A 14,267-nucleotide genomic window follows, 5' to 3' on the forward strand; every position below is an offset into this window, starting at 1 on the left:
CCTCACTCCAGTATTCTTGCCTGGAGAATCTCACGGGCAAAGGAGCCTGGCGGCTACAGTCCATGGGGTCGCAAAGAGTTGGATATGTTTGTAGGACATACAGTAAGTGAACCTTAAAAATGTATCATATTGCTTTTGATGAAAAATAAGTGACTGGGAAGGTTCAAATGAGCCGGTGAAATGGTACCTTCGCTCCATCCACACTGATGATCCGATAGCTGTTTCTTGTGACATCGTAGAAGTAGGAGACGGTGACAGCCTGCTTGCTTGCAGGCACCCAGTTCTTCTTGGTGCTGGGGTCGATCTGGAAGACATGCGCTCGGGTAGTGAAGATGGGCTGTTCTCTGCAAGAGGAGAGACGGGCCCATGAGTTGATGGAACATGGCTTCATGTATAATTTATGATTTCTAAGCCACCCAAGATTTTAATCATTTATGGGGAAAGTTACATATGCATGAGAACAATGAAAACAAGAAAAGGGAAGAGAGGAGGTAAAAACCAGACACCTGAGGAGTGGTTACTGAAACCCAACACCCTGAGGCTGAGGGGCAATTGGCTTAATGAGCAATTTGCTTAAAAGGCAACTCCTGGTGCAGGGTTTTTGCATCCCGGTCAAGGGTCCTGTTCTTTTTCTGATATCCTCTTGGCAGTTTTTAGGGCTTTTAGTATTGGAAGCTACGGATTCTGCAACAGTTTTAAGATTTTGCAAGCCATTTGTGACTTCATACTATATTTCTATGGGCTTCCCAGGGGGCTCAGTGGTAAAGAATCCATCTGCCAAGCAGGAGATGCAGGTTCAATCCCTGGGTGGGGAAGATCCCCTGGAGGGGCAAATGGCAGCCCACTCCAGTATTCTTGCCAGGGAAATCCCATGGACAGAGGAGCCTGGTGGGCTACAGTCCATGTAATTGTGTCCCCTATAGTTATGGGGACACTGCTTAGCAACTAAGCAACAACTGTATTTCTACTAAATACTTCTCATATTTGCAGCATTTTATGAATGATGCATTCATTCATAATTGAGCCTTAAAGTTTTATATTTCCAACTTACAAATCTTTGGGTTTTATGCAGTATTCATCAAATCTCTTTTGCTATTCTTGTCCCTGCATTGTTGTTTTTTCACTCACACGCCTGTAAACTCTTAATGTGATTATTAACCAAATTAGCATGGTGTCTATGTTTCTATTAAGTGAGGAATTAATTAGATCTTGACAATAGCATTAACAAGGCAGATGAATAAAAATTATAATGGATTTAACTGCATTTCATATTTTAATGTGTCTGCTTCACAAAGTAGCACAAAATAAATCACAGACTCATTACAAAATATAATTTCTTAAAATTTAATTATTTTTGAAGAAAGGTAATTCAGGTTAACTGGCTGGAAAATCCTTTCCAAATAAGACAAAATGGGGGTAGGGGGAAGCTACCACACCAGGATGTAAAAATAATCCTCTCATTCATAAAATGCTATCGATTTAGTAAGCACTTATGAGAGACAAAAAATTAAATCAAAATTAGAAAAATTAATTTTTTTAACACTCACAATTCAAAGAGATGACATAAAAGAATGGGACACCCAAGTGGAAACAGAAGATAAAATCATAAGGAAAGAGTGAATTTTAAGTGCTCTGGTTTCTGAAAGGAGTGGTTTTGGGTAAAGTCGTCTATGAACCCATCCTGACTAAACAAGGCTCATTATTGGAAAGGAAACCCTTTCTTAAGAGAGAAACTGTATCCTAGAAAAGCAATTTACAAGGCATTTCACCCCACGCAAGAGATACTGAGTAACACCATGAATACCAGCATTAGCCATCAACTGCGACTGTAGATAATGCAGAAAACTTCCTCATGACTATTTCTCTGAATGAATAAAAGCCAAGGGCACGCTTTTCCTGCTCCTTCAATGCAGCTGTTTCTAGAGCTCAGCTTTCCAGAAGGGACCGAGCTCAGCACTCCTAGCCCCCCGAAACCTTCCCCTGTACGTCCCAGGAGCAGGTTAAGAGCCTCCTTATGTGGATCATAAGGACGCTTGTCTTCCTGCCACGGTGACCAGGTTCACCCACCCACTCAGTCCCAAACTGACACGCTTCTGGCCACAGGATGACAGCTGTGGAAACAAAGGAATATTCTCACTGTAGTGTTCTGCATCTGTTGTTGAGAGGGGGACCAGCCGTTGGGGAGCATGTGTGTGCCCGTGAATACCAGCCCGCCTAATCAATCCACATGGGAAAGCCTTGCATCTGTACACTCGGTGCCACGTTTTGCTAACCATACAAGTACAACACCAGAAAGGAAAACACTTGCTCACCTGGAGTTCTTCTGTATGTTTAAGAGGAGGGAGCGACCGAAAGGACAGGAATACAGAAAATCTTTTTAAAAGGATCGAATTATGCAAGGTATACAAATACCAAATCGTTGTTGTCTACTGAAACTAACAATGTTACATGTCAATTATACCTCAATTTAAACAAGAGAATTAAGCTAAAATCTCTGCTTCCTTTGCACAGAGCACTAACAAGCTGGGCAGGGACCCACCGTCAGGCTTTCCCTTGTGTCCTCCACACTAGGGAACATGGATTGGGTCTGGATTTAGCACCCTGAGACTAGTGTTTCCTAAGTCTCTGATAGGAATTAGCTGTGGCACTCAGTAAAAATATGAGTTCCTGGGCCCCAGCTTAGCCCCATAGGAACCTGGCTGTGCAGGGAAGGGGCCTTCATAGTTCTGTCTTTTAAATTAATTAATGTTGGGCTGTGGGTCTTTGTTGCTGCACGGGGGCTTTCTCGAGTTGCAGCGCGCGGGGGCCACTCTCCAGTTTCCATGCATGAGCTTCTCACTCTTCTCTTGTGGAGCACGGGCTCTAGAGTCAGGGATGAGTGGTTGTGGCAGAGCATGGGCTTAGTTGCCCCATGGCATGTGGCATCTTCCTGGACCAGGGAGTGAACACATGTTCCCTGCACTGGAAGGCAGATTCTTAACTGCTGGATAACCAGGGAAGTCCCAGCTCTATATTTTAACAAGAGCTCCAGGTGATTTTTATCCTTAGGAAGCTCGCATTAGACATTATCAGATGATCTAGAAACAATGGAAGAAGTTGCCACTACAGCCAGCACCTCTCCTCCAGAATGACAAAAACAACTCGAAAACACCCGCCCACAGCTTGAAGAGGACAACAGAGGGGCCAAGAACAGGATCTTTGGTTGCAAAGGATGGGGGAGGGGCATGAAGAGGCAGAGGTGCTCTGGTCAGGACAGAGGGCAGCCTCTGGTGGTCAAGCTGTGACCTTCTGAGAGTGACTGAACAATGACAACACACAACCAGCGATGCAGGGATGTCGGGAGAGCACGGTGGGTGGGCTCAGCTGGCCACACCCTCGGTGTCTGCTGCCCGGTCTCCATGGTCAGGCCTCTGCTGGGGAAGCGGCTGTTCCGGCGCGGAGGGAGCACGGTGACCCAGGAAAGGAGCTGCAGGGAGACCCACTGACCCTATTCTGAGGGTGGGCCTCACAGGAGTTGCCACGGCTCTTCAAAGACCTGCAATCTCAGGCCTGGGGACCTGGGCTAGACAGGGCCAGTGTGGCACAGCTTTGAGCCCAGGAAACTACCCACAGTACTGGGATTTCTACATGAATAACCAAATCCTTGGCTTCTGGGGGAGTTCTGTTCTATTTTTCTAAAGTTAAAAAATACTAGTGGTATTTAGGGACTTCCCCGGTGGTCCAGTGGCTGAGACTCTGTGCTGCCAATGCAGGGGACCCAGGTTCCATCCCTGGTCAGGGAGCTAGATCCCACATGCCTCAACTAAGACCCGGCACAGACAAAGAAATAAATAATAGTTATATTTTTTTAAAAGTACAAGAAAAAAATCTAATGGTATTTAAAGAAAAAGAAGAAAAAGACAGGATGGAAAGGAAAGTCAGTTAATATTTAGCTGGTATATGTTGCATGTATTCTCATTCAACCCTCTGGACGGAGCTGTAAATGGGGGAATTCGCTACATAGAAAAGTGAAGGTAGGGACTTCCCTGGAGGTCGAGTGGCTAAGACTCTGTGTTCCTATTGCAGGCGACCTGGGTTTTATCCCTGGTCACTGAACTAGACTCCACAGGCCACAACTAAGACCCAGTAAAGTCAAATAAATACTTAAAAGAAAAAGAATGAAATTGAGAGTTGCAGGATGATTTCAGGCAACATGGACAGCAAGCCTTTACACCTTCATGGGCAAAATCAGAGCGCAAACCTCACCACAAAAATCCAGAAAAGCAGACCCCGACTTGGAAAGAGCACCGTGCCCTACGGGAGAAAGTAAGAGCTGGAACTAGGACACAGAAGTCAGTTCCTATAAGTGTGCAGATCAGTATAAATAGAAAAACTCAAAGGAAACACAACTGTCCGTGCCAGGAGGCCACCTTTCCTTCCCAGCAGGGAAACGCCGAAGAGTGTACATCAGGAACAGAAGCTACCTTCATACCCAGTTTTATTCTCCTTTCTTTGGTGTTTGATGCTTAGGGAGTATATTTGAAATATACTCCCATTCCTTCTTCAGTGCTTTAAATAGAAAGCAGATGTTTCCGGATGGCAAACCGTTCCTTTAGGCAGACAATATAACCTACTGTTCCCTTGCACAGTCTTTTTAGAGCTGAATAAACACCAATTGCTGCTCATTGAACACATTTGGGAACCTGACAGTAATTGTCCCCAAGAATAATTAGACACTGCAAAACATATGTATGTTTGGAATATGAAAACCGCTCAGCAGAAAGGCCACTCCTGCAATGAACGATTTCTGGCTCCATGTGAAATGATTCTGCAAAGAACTGGCATGACTACTTTTTGCAGGAAAAAAAAGTAAAGTGATATTTTATTTAATCTCTCTATGCAGTACTCACTAGGCTTTTCCTGGTATGAACTTGTAAAACCTCATGATCCTTATTATTCTGACTTCTGTCTGATGTGAATGAAAACAAACCATTCAGTCATTATCTTACAGCCCTTTAAACATGTTCCAAAGTCTCCTAGGATGCCCTCATTAGTTTATCTTCCTTGGGTCTTAGATCCTTGCGCACATCATTCACACAGCTCCAAGAGAAGTGTTCGGCCCCAACCTCGATGGGTGTGGCACTGTCCACTCAGCTTCGAGGACCCTCCCTGGCTCTGTGCCCCACAGGGCCAGCTCCAGAAGCATCAGAGTGATCCATGGGTGCTGAGCACCTGGCCATGCCCCCTCAGCAGACAGGCTCTGTGCTTTCTGCTAGCACCTCCAAACCAAAGCACCTGCATTTTCACAGGACCATGAGCGTGCCCTTCACTGGGGCTAAAGCATCCTCCCCTTTGACTGGACTTCCACTAGTACTTTGAGTCCCACTATAGCATATTTAAAAAAAAATTTTTTCTAACTTAAAAAAATTTATTTTTGGTTGTGCGCGGCCTTCATTGCTGTGCTGGCTTTCTCTAGTTGGGGCGGGCAGGGGCTACTCTTTGTGACAGTGTGTAGGCTTCTCACTGTGGTGACTTTTCTTGTTGGGGCTCGGTAGTTCTGGTGCATGGGCTTCAGTTGTTCAGCAGCATGTGGGATCTTACGGGACCAGGGATGTGAATCTGTTTCCTCTGCCTTGGCAGGCAGATTCTTAACCACTAGATAACCAGGGAAGTCCCCACCACAGCACTGTGAGACATCTAACTCGTGCTCTGAAGATACAGGCCCTGGACTGAGCACCTGGCATGTGGGAACAGAAGGTGGCTCACCAAGCTCTCCGCCCTCGATCTACATCTAAGCCAACAGGCCCATGCTGGCAGGGTCAAGGCCCCAAGCCTAGGAAAAAGATCTGGTAGAAAAAGGAAATAATGGACAAAAGGTTCTAGCACATTCTTTCATAAAAAGAACCTACCAAACTGACAAGTATCTTGTAATTCTACTTTCATACAAAATCCCCATAATAAAGTTATTATTTGCAGATAATAGGATCACACACCTGGAACACCCCAAAAAATCAACTGAAAAAGTGACTGTGAATAATAAAATCCAGTAAGGTGACTAAGTAAAAAATTACCAAAGAAAAATAAAATCAATAGCCTTTCCAGATAGACATTATAATAGATTTTAAAAGATCCCATTTAGGACTTCCCTGGTGGTCCAGGAGTTAAGAATTCACCTTCCAATGCAGGGAGTGCAGGCTCCATCCCTGGTCAGGGAACTAGGATCCCACATGCTGAACAGTATGGCCAAAAAATAAAAATAAATAAAAGATTCCATTTACAGGAGCAGTAAAAAAGATCCAATTTCTAGGAATCTATTTAAGAAGCCAGATCTGTTCAGAAAAAATAAAGATAACTTCTCAGGCAAACAAAAGAAAACCTTAATAAATAAGACATCATGTTCTTACAGGGGAAGGTCAATATGAAGATGTCAATTACCACTAAATTATATATACATCTTAAAAATGTCAGTATCAACAGAATTATTTTTAGAACTAGACAGAGTTATTCATGTGGAAGACTTAATATGAGAGGATAGCCAAGAAAATTCTGAAGATGAAGAACAATGAGGAGGTTTAACCATAATTCAGCCAGATATTGAAATATATTATGATACGGGTCCAGCAAATGAAAAAAGAGGTATGAGTAAATAACAGACAGACTAATGGAACAGACAGAATCTAGAAACAGAAGGGCAGGGAATTAAGTACACAATGCAGGCAGTACTATCCATCAGTGGGGACACGGAAATCTAAACCCTCTTAGAACAACAGAATGGCACCTCCCTGGAGAAAACTTGCACCTTAGCCAGAATCCGTCTCCTTGCCCGGTCTCACCCCTTCAAGTGGGTCACGGCAGACCCATTCTGTTAAAGGGATTTCCATCTGCCCCCAAACTGCCCAGATTAACAAACCTGATAAATGAGAGCTATCACATAAGTCACGTTTGTCACAGACTTCCTACTCCACTGACTGGGGATCCCCTTCTCGGGTCACATTTACATCAGGGAACAGAATGAGGCAAGCATCCTGATGGAAGCTCACAGGCTTCCATGACGACGCTAGCTCTATGGGAGAGGGTCTGACAGTTTCTCAGGAGCTCTCAGCCCACGTCCTCCTGTGGGTCTCCTGTGATGTGGGTCTGACAGAGCTCGGGGGCTGGTTCACAGGCTGAGGGCCCACAGGTCTGTTACCATGTGCTCTGGGAAAGGCTCTGCACCGTCCCAAAGAGGTGCTGGGCCCAGAGCACCGGGAGAGGTTCCCAGTCGTGGGGAGGGGGAGAGGCAGAATCTCAGGAAAGCAAATCTATGATGGAAGGTGAACATCTGCATGGGGGTGGGTGGCTGGGGCTTCTCTGAAGGATGCTGGATAGGTAAACATAAGATGGGAGGATGAGACCAAGGACAGGATCAAGGGAGAAAATAAAACAAAACTCACCAGCAACACTGCAATACCAGGACTTCCCTGGTATTCCAGCAGCTAAGACTCCACCCTCCCCAGGAACAGGGACGCAGACTTAGAGGACGGTCTTCCGGACACAGTGGGGAAAGGATAGGGAGAGACGAACTGAGAGAGTAGCGTTGAGGTGCACACACCGCCATGTGTACGACAGGCAGCTAGCAGGAAGCTGCTGCACGGCACAGGGAGCTCAGCTCAGCGTTCTGAGACGATCTCAAGGGGTAGGATGGGGCAGGGGTGGGAGGGAGGCCTAAGGGGAAGGGACACATGTATACATGGCTGATTCACGGTGTTATACAGCAGAAACTAACAGTACATTGTAATTATCCTCCAGTTTTTTTTTAAAAAAGACCCAGTTCTCAAGATATTTTTTATTTAAAATGTCAACTATCACAATACACTGTACAATAAATAAAGACCTTAGAATCACACACTCATACAAGCACACACACAAAAGACTCTGCCCTCCCAATGCAGGGGGCCCAGTTTGATCCCTGGTTGAGGAACTAGACCCCATATGCCACAGCTAAGATCCAGCAAAGTCAAACAAATAAATACTTAAAGCAAAAAAAAAAAACAGAAACACTGCAATCCCATCTTGTGTTCAAATGGCACCCTGCTACTCCTGCACAGAAACCCCTCTCCCTCTTCCAAACCCCACCTCTAACCCAGCCCAGAACCCAGGAAATCATTGGGGTTTAGCATGTGAGGGGGAAATGACTCTGCAGACGTGACAGGTGTGCTCAGAGACTGGCAAGCGCCACTCAGGGATACAGGAAGGGGAGGCAAGAGACAAGGCCTTGAGGGTGGGCTGAAGCCAGGGGAACACTGAATGACCCACTCTTTAGATTTCTTTAAATCGGTTTTTCTCTTAGGGGCCACTGTCTCCAACTTTGCTCCATGGCCAATTTATGTCAAAGCTATTTTCTCTTCCAAATACTTTCCAAGAAATATATATGTAGGAAAAATGTTAAATGCACTTGGATAGTTGTTCTCACAATTATGAGATATTATCGTTTAGAGATTCTGTTCTCTACCCAAGGCTTCAGAGGAATCACCAACACCTGTCTTTTGAGCCTCATACACATGTGTGACCTGCACTTACAAAGCAGCCACTGCACCAACATGTGGAAGGCATCTTATTTTTAGGATTTCAACATACATTTGTGATGTAGTCTATATGCAGCATATTGAACAGTTACACTAAAGAACTCACTCCCCTGGAATCTATGGTGAAAGATCGGAGTCCTCAAAGTAGAGTTTTATGATTCACGTGCTGTGAACCCCGAAAGCCAAGAATCAGAAAACATCCAAGGGATGATTTCTAAAAAGCCAGGTGGTGAGCTGCCAAGCCATAATGATTAATGATTCCTGGGACAGCTAATTCAAAAGAGTGCAAAACACTGCCCAAAAAGCAGTCGGCGTTGTTCCTTATGCTGTAACATGTCTGTGCGTGGAGGTATTCCTGTTACACTAGATGAAAACAAAATACAGAAGACTTCACGCCATGTCTGTTTTGAAGACATGACTCATCAACATCATTCCTAATACTAAGCAGATATTATTTTCTTACAGGACTGAACAAATAATGTTTTCAATTTTAAGTGTGGAGGGCTTTTGTATTCATCTATAGTAAACATAAAGTGGGGAGAATGGGGAGTGACTGATAATAATACGTTCTGGATTTCTTAGAGGAGGAAAAAATGTTCTAGAGTGAGATGGTTTTGATGATTGTACAAGCTCTGAATATAGGGTAAAAAACAATGAATTGTATATTTCATATAAGTAAATTATATGGTGTATGAGTTATAGCTCAGTAAAGCTGTTTTTGTTTGTTAGTAAGATCAAGTGTGGAAAAGGATAAGAGAGAAAAAAGAACCATGTTTTCTGGTTTGGGCAGTTGAGAGGAAATATGAGTCCTGAACAGTGGACCTTGTTTATGAACCATCTAGAAGAGATGTGAGAAGGCAACTGGGACCCCTACTTGGAGTGACTGCAAGGTTAGGAGACTAGACTGGGAAACCCACTGCAACAGCTGAATAAAAATCAGGGGTGGGGGACTTCCCTGGTGGTCCAGTGGCTAAGACTCCATGCTCCCAATGCAGGGGCCCTGGGTTTGATCCCTGGTCGGGGAACCAGATCCCGCATGCCACAACTAGATCCTGCATGCCACAAGGAAGACCAAAGATCCTACATGTGTCACAACTAAAGACCGGGAGCAGCCAAACATATGAATAAATAAAAAAAAAAATCACAGGTAAATGAGACCATGCAGGGAGAGTCCCCAGGGAGAGAGGAGAAAATGGACCACCCAGCTGAGAGGCACCCAGGACAGGGGCAGGAAGAGAAGCCCTCCTCAGAGATGAAGGACCAGGCAGGGAAACAGCAGGGGAGCAGGGAAAAGCATTGGAGCATTGGAGCAGGTCAGGCTGCCTAAGCTTTGCAAAAATCCACTTGGTTCCATATCATCCTGAAAGCCCACCACATAACCGTCCAATCTTTATCAGGAAAGGAAAACAGAGTGATGGACATCCGAAATATATACTGAAATGACTTGACAGTGCCCATTTCGTGTCAAGAACATAACAGGATTGGGGTTTTCTTTTTTTTTAATGGTATGTTTTTAATTGGAGTACAATTGCTGTACAATTGGTTTCTGCTGCACAACAATGTGAATCAGCTCTATGTACTTTGGCCACCTCATGCGAAGAGGTGATACAGGAAGGGGAGGCAAGAGACAAGGCCTTGAGGGTGGGCTGAAGCCAGGGGAACACTCACTGGAAAAGACTCATTGGAAAAGACTTTGATGCTGAGAGTGATTGGGGGCAGGAGAAGAAGGGGATGACCGAGGATGAGATGGCTGGATGGCATCACTGACTCGATGAACGCGAGTCTGAGTGAACTCCAGGAGTTGGTGATGGACAGGGAGGCCTGGCGTGCTGCGGTTCATGGGGTCGCAAAGAGTCGGACACGACTGAGCGACTGAACAGAACAGATACCTATGACCCCTGCCTCTTGGACTGTCCTCCCACTCACCCTACCCCATCCCACACCTCTAGGTCCTCACAGAGCACCGGGCTGAGCCCCCTGTGCTATACAGCAATTTCTCACTAGCTATCTATTTTACACATGATAGTGTATATATATATCAGCACTACTCTTTCAATTTGTCCCCCCCTCTCCTTCCCCCTCTGTGTCCACAAGACCATGCTCTACGCCTGTGTCTCTATTCCTGCCCTGAAAATAAGTTCTTCAGTACTATCTTTCTAGATTCTAGATTCTGTATGTATGATATATGATATTTGTTTTCTTCTTTCTGACTTACTTAACTCTGTATAATAGGGTCTAGGATCTAGGGTCACCCACCTCACTACTCAAATCTGTTCCTTTTTATGGGTTTGGTTTTAGTTCTAGTTCCTTTCATGGCTCTGTCTACCTGTCAGAGACACAGCTGAAGAGGAGGAGGGCTGCTTCTCTTCATTAAGAATAAGGGGAAAATTGGTTTAGGAACAGTACATGCACCCAAGGAGGACCTGATCACCTGTATGACCTTGGTCAAGTCACTTCCCCTGACCTTAACAGAAGCCTGGTCTGCTCTCAGATTAAATGTGACAATGTGACAATGTCTGCAAAGCACTTTTTTGTTAGTAATAGCAGCCTGTTAAAAGAATATTGTGATATGTTAATTACAGGTGTGAGACATCACTGTGGGGAAGATAATCCCCTTCACCTTAGACAGCTCCATACCACCAAAGAGAACTAGCACTCTCTCTGTTATCATCAGCAAATTAAACAGAAAAGAATCTTCAAAAAGAATACCTGTGCACTTTCATAATTAACAAAATTTTTTCATAGCTTAAAAAGTTTGTTTAATAAGCCTTTGTTATTGTTGTTTAGTCAATAGTTGTGTCTAACTCTTTGTGACCCCCTTGACTGCAGCACACCAGGCTCCCGTGTCCTTCACCATCTCCAGGAGCTTGCTCAGATTCATGTCCATCAGAGTCCATGATGCTATCTAACCATCTCATCCTCTGTCACCCCCTTCTCCTCCTGCCCTTGTTCTTTCCCAGAATCTGGGTTTTTTCCAGTGTTGGCTCTTCGCATCAGGTGGCCAAAGTATTGGAGCTTTAGCATCAGTCCTTCCAATGAACATTCAGGGTTCATTTCCTCCTGGGGCTTGTTTTTTCCTCTCCTGGCAAAGAGTACTATGGCAAACTGGTTTTGTAGTTTACTTTTTTTCTTTTAGGTTCCCCAGGCAGCAGCATCAGGGATCCTGGTACCAGTTCTAGAAGCCCTGTGTGTGTGCTAAGTCACTTTAGTCGTTTCTGACTGTGTGACTCCATGGCCTGTAGCCCGCCAAACTCCTCTGTCCACGGGATTCTCCAGCAAGAATAGTGGAGTGGGTTGCCATTTCCTTCTCCAGGGGTTCTTCCCAACCCAGGGGTCAAACCCAAGTCTCTTACATTTCCTGCCCTGGCAGGCATGTTCTTCACCACTAGCACCGTCTGGAAAGCCAACCCTGGTTAAATATACACCTTACCACTCTGAATTTGGGTTCGGGGGGGAAAGTTCTTTTTGTTTTCCGAGGAACCTCTTGTTTAAAACTAGAATCACACGGTGTCAATAGGCTGGTAACTTGCCAAGTCAACGGCAAAAGTGTAAAATACAAAACCAAAGGTGCAGACATACCTCAAAAGAGCATCTGCGTTGTATTCATCTACACTATCAGCCTGTCTCTCAGCCTGGTAGATATTTCGTGTGTGCACTACAATAAAACGTTCTCTACAACAAGTAGGTGCCAAGGATAGAGTTGCCAGATTCGGCACACGCACACACACACACAAATACAGAACTGGAAAAATTTTTATTTGATGGATATCTTCAAATTATTTTTATTGAGCTATAAATCAGACAACATAAAACTCATCCTGTACAGTTCAGGGACTTCCCTGGTTAGGACTCTGTGCTCCCAATGTAGGGGATCTGGGTTCAATCTCTGGTCAGGGAACTAGATCCTGCATGGCACAACTAAGACCTGGTGCAGCCAAATAAATTATTTGTTTTTTGAAGTGTACAGTTCTGTGGTTTTTAGTTTATTTAGAGAATTGTACAGCCATCACCACTATTTAATTTCAGAGCATTGTCATATCCCCTAAACCCCATCCTCATTAGCAATCACTCCCATTCCTCCCTCCTTTAGCCCCAGGCAACCCCGATCTACCTTCCATCTCTATGGATCTGCCTGTTCTAGACATTTCATACACATAGAATCACAATATGTGGCTTTCTGTGTGTCTGGCTTTTTTCACTGAGCACAAGGTCTTCAAGGTTTATCCATGATGTAGCATGCTTCAGTACTTCATTCCTTTCTGTGGCTGAGCTATTAGTCCACTGCATGGATACACTACATTCTGTCTCTCCATTCACCAGCTGATGGACATTTGTACTGCATCCATCTTTTGGCTGTTATAAATAATGCTGCTACGACTGTGTACTAGATTTATGTGGACATGTTTTCTTGGCTCTTGGAGTTTATACCTAGGCGTGGAATAGTCATATGGTCATATGGTGACTCTATGTGTAACTTTTTGAGGAACTGCCAGGCTTATTTCCAAAGAGGCTGCACCATTCTGTCCCCTCACCAGTGCTGGATGAGTGTTCCAATGTGCTGCATCCTTGCCAGTATCTGTTACTGTCTTTTTTATTACAGCCCTCCCAGTGGGCATGCAATGGAGGGCAATGGATACTTAGCATATCTCCAGGGGAACAGTGGTGCACCTCACTGAAGGTGACCTACTCCCCAGGCAGACAGAATGCGTGCCCACTCTGGGCCTCCATTGTTTTTCCTGGGACACTGCTGTCCCAGGGAGGAACCCACCTCATGCTAGGCTGCCTATTTTACCGTCTCTTTTCTTTCTTTCTTTCTGTCGATCAATTGATTGATTGATCAATCGCACCATGCAGCCTGCAGGATCTTAGTTCCCCAATGAGGAAGCCCAGAGTCTTAACCACTTGGACCACCAGGGAAGTCCCTCTTGGGGTCTTTTATTAACAGGAGGATTTTTTTTAATGCTTTCAGAAATACTAAAAACACAGAAAATGGGGGTTTAGAAAGGGGCAAGAAAGGAGTTCAGTAAATACCAAAGCAAATGGTTTTTTTTTTTTTTTACAGAAGGCAACCTTGAGAGATACAAGCAAACCTGCAGATGGTGGGCGGGCCGTATTTCAAAGACTAGGAAGATGCCCTATGGGGTTCTGCCATGCTCCACATGTGCAGAGTGGCCTGGGCAGAGCTGAAGCTCAGCACCCTTGTGGCTGGGGGAGAGGTGTTTACAGAAGTGCCCGGTGCCTCAGGAGCATGTCCGCAGTTCTTACTTTGCTTCCAGGCCACCGTGACCATCTCATAGAGGCTTGAGTTACAAGAGATCACTAGATCCTTCCAAAATTTCTCGCATGCAGCTGGAAGCCCCCTGGCCTCTCCTGGCCAATGGTGCCTGCTGGTAGAGATGGGGAGCCTGACCTGGTACCGATAGCCCAAGGAACCCACCTTCCTGCCCGCCTTGTCTCGGTCACTGTTCTTGCTTCTGTGGTTTCACCCAAACAGCAGCCCTCTCTCTGGCTACCTACCTTAAAGCTGCAGAAGCCACTGCTTAGAAGAGTAAACTATTAACACGACAGGCGGACAGTGATCACACAGCGAAGCTCTGCACGTCTTAGCAAACGGTTCTCATCCCACTCTGCTTGGACCCTTTTCTCTGGACTCCTAAGTCCAGGCTCCCTGCAAGGTAGAGTCCCTCAGCCTGTGGAGACTTGCGTGCTACCTCTTTTGGTCAC

General features: G+C 45.1%; 1 protein-coding gene across 6 annotated transcripts in view; it reads right to left on the reverse strand.

Moving 5' to 3' along the window:
- The window catches only part of HOMER2 (homer scaffold protein 2), a 128,555-nt gene that overhangs the window by 36,953 nt on the left and 77,335 nt on the right, over positions 1-14,267 (reverse strand). For all 6 annotated transcript variants that reach the window (XM_069560398.1, XM_069560400.1, XM_069560395.1 and 3 more), the window contains exon 2: positions 188-344. Coding sequence is in view for 2 of the 6 variants with exons in the window: in XM_069560395.1 (XP_069416496.1) it covers positions 188-344 (157 nt within the window). In the remaining 4 variants the exon portion in view is untranslated. The remainder of the gene's footprint in view (positions 1-187; positions 345-14,267) is intronic.

The sequence above is a fragment of the Ovis canadensis genome, chromosome 18 (assembly GCF_042477335.2).
Source record: "Ovis canadensis isolate MfBH-ARS-UI-01 breed Bighorn chromosome 18, ARS-UI_OviCan_v2, whole genome shotgun sequence".
NCBI lineage: Eukaryota > Metazoa > Chordata > Mammalia > Artiodactyla > Bovidae > Ovis > Ovis canadensis.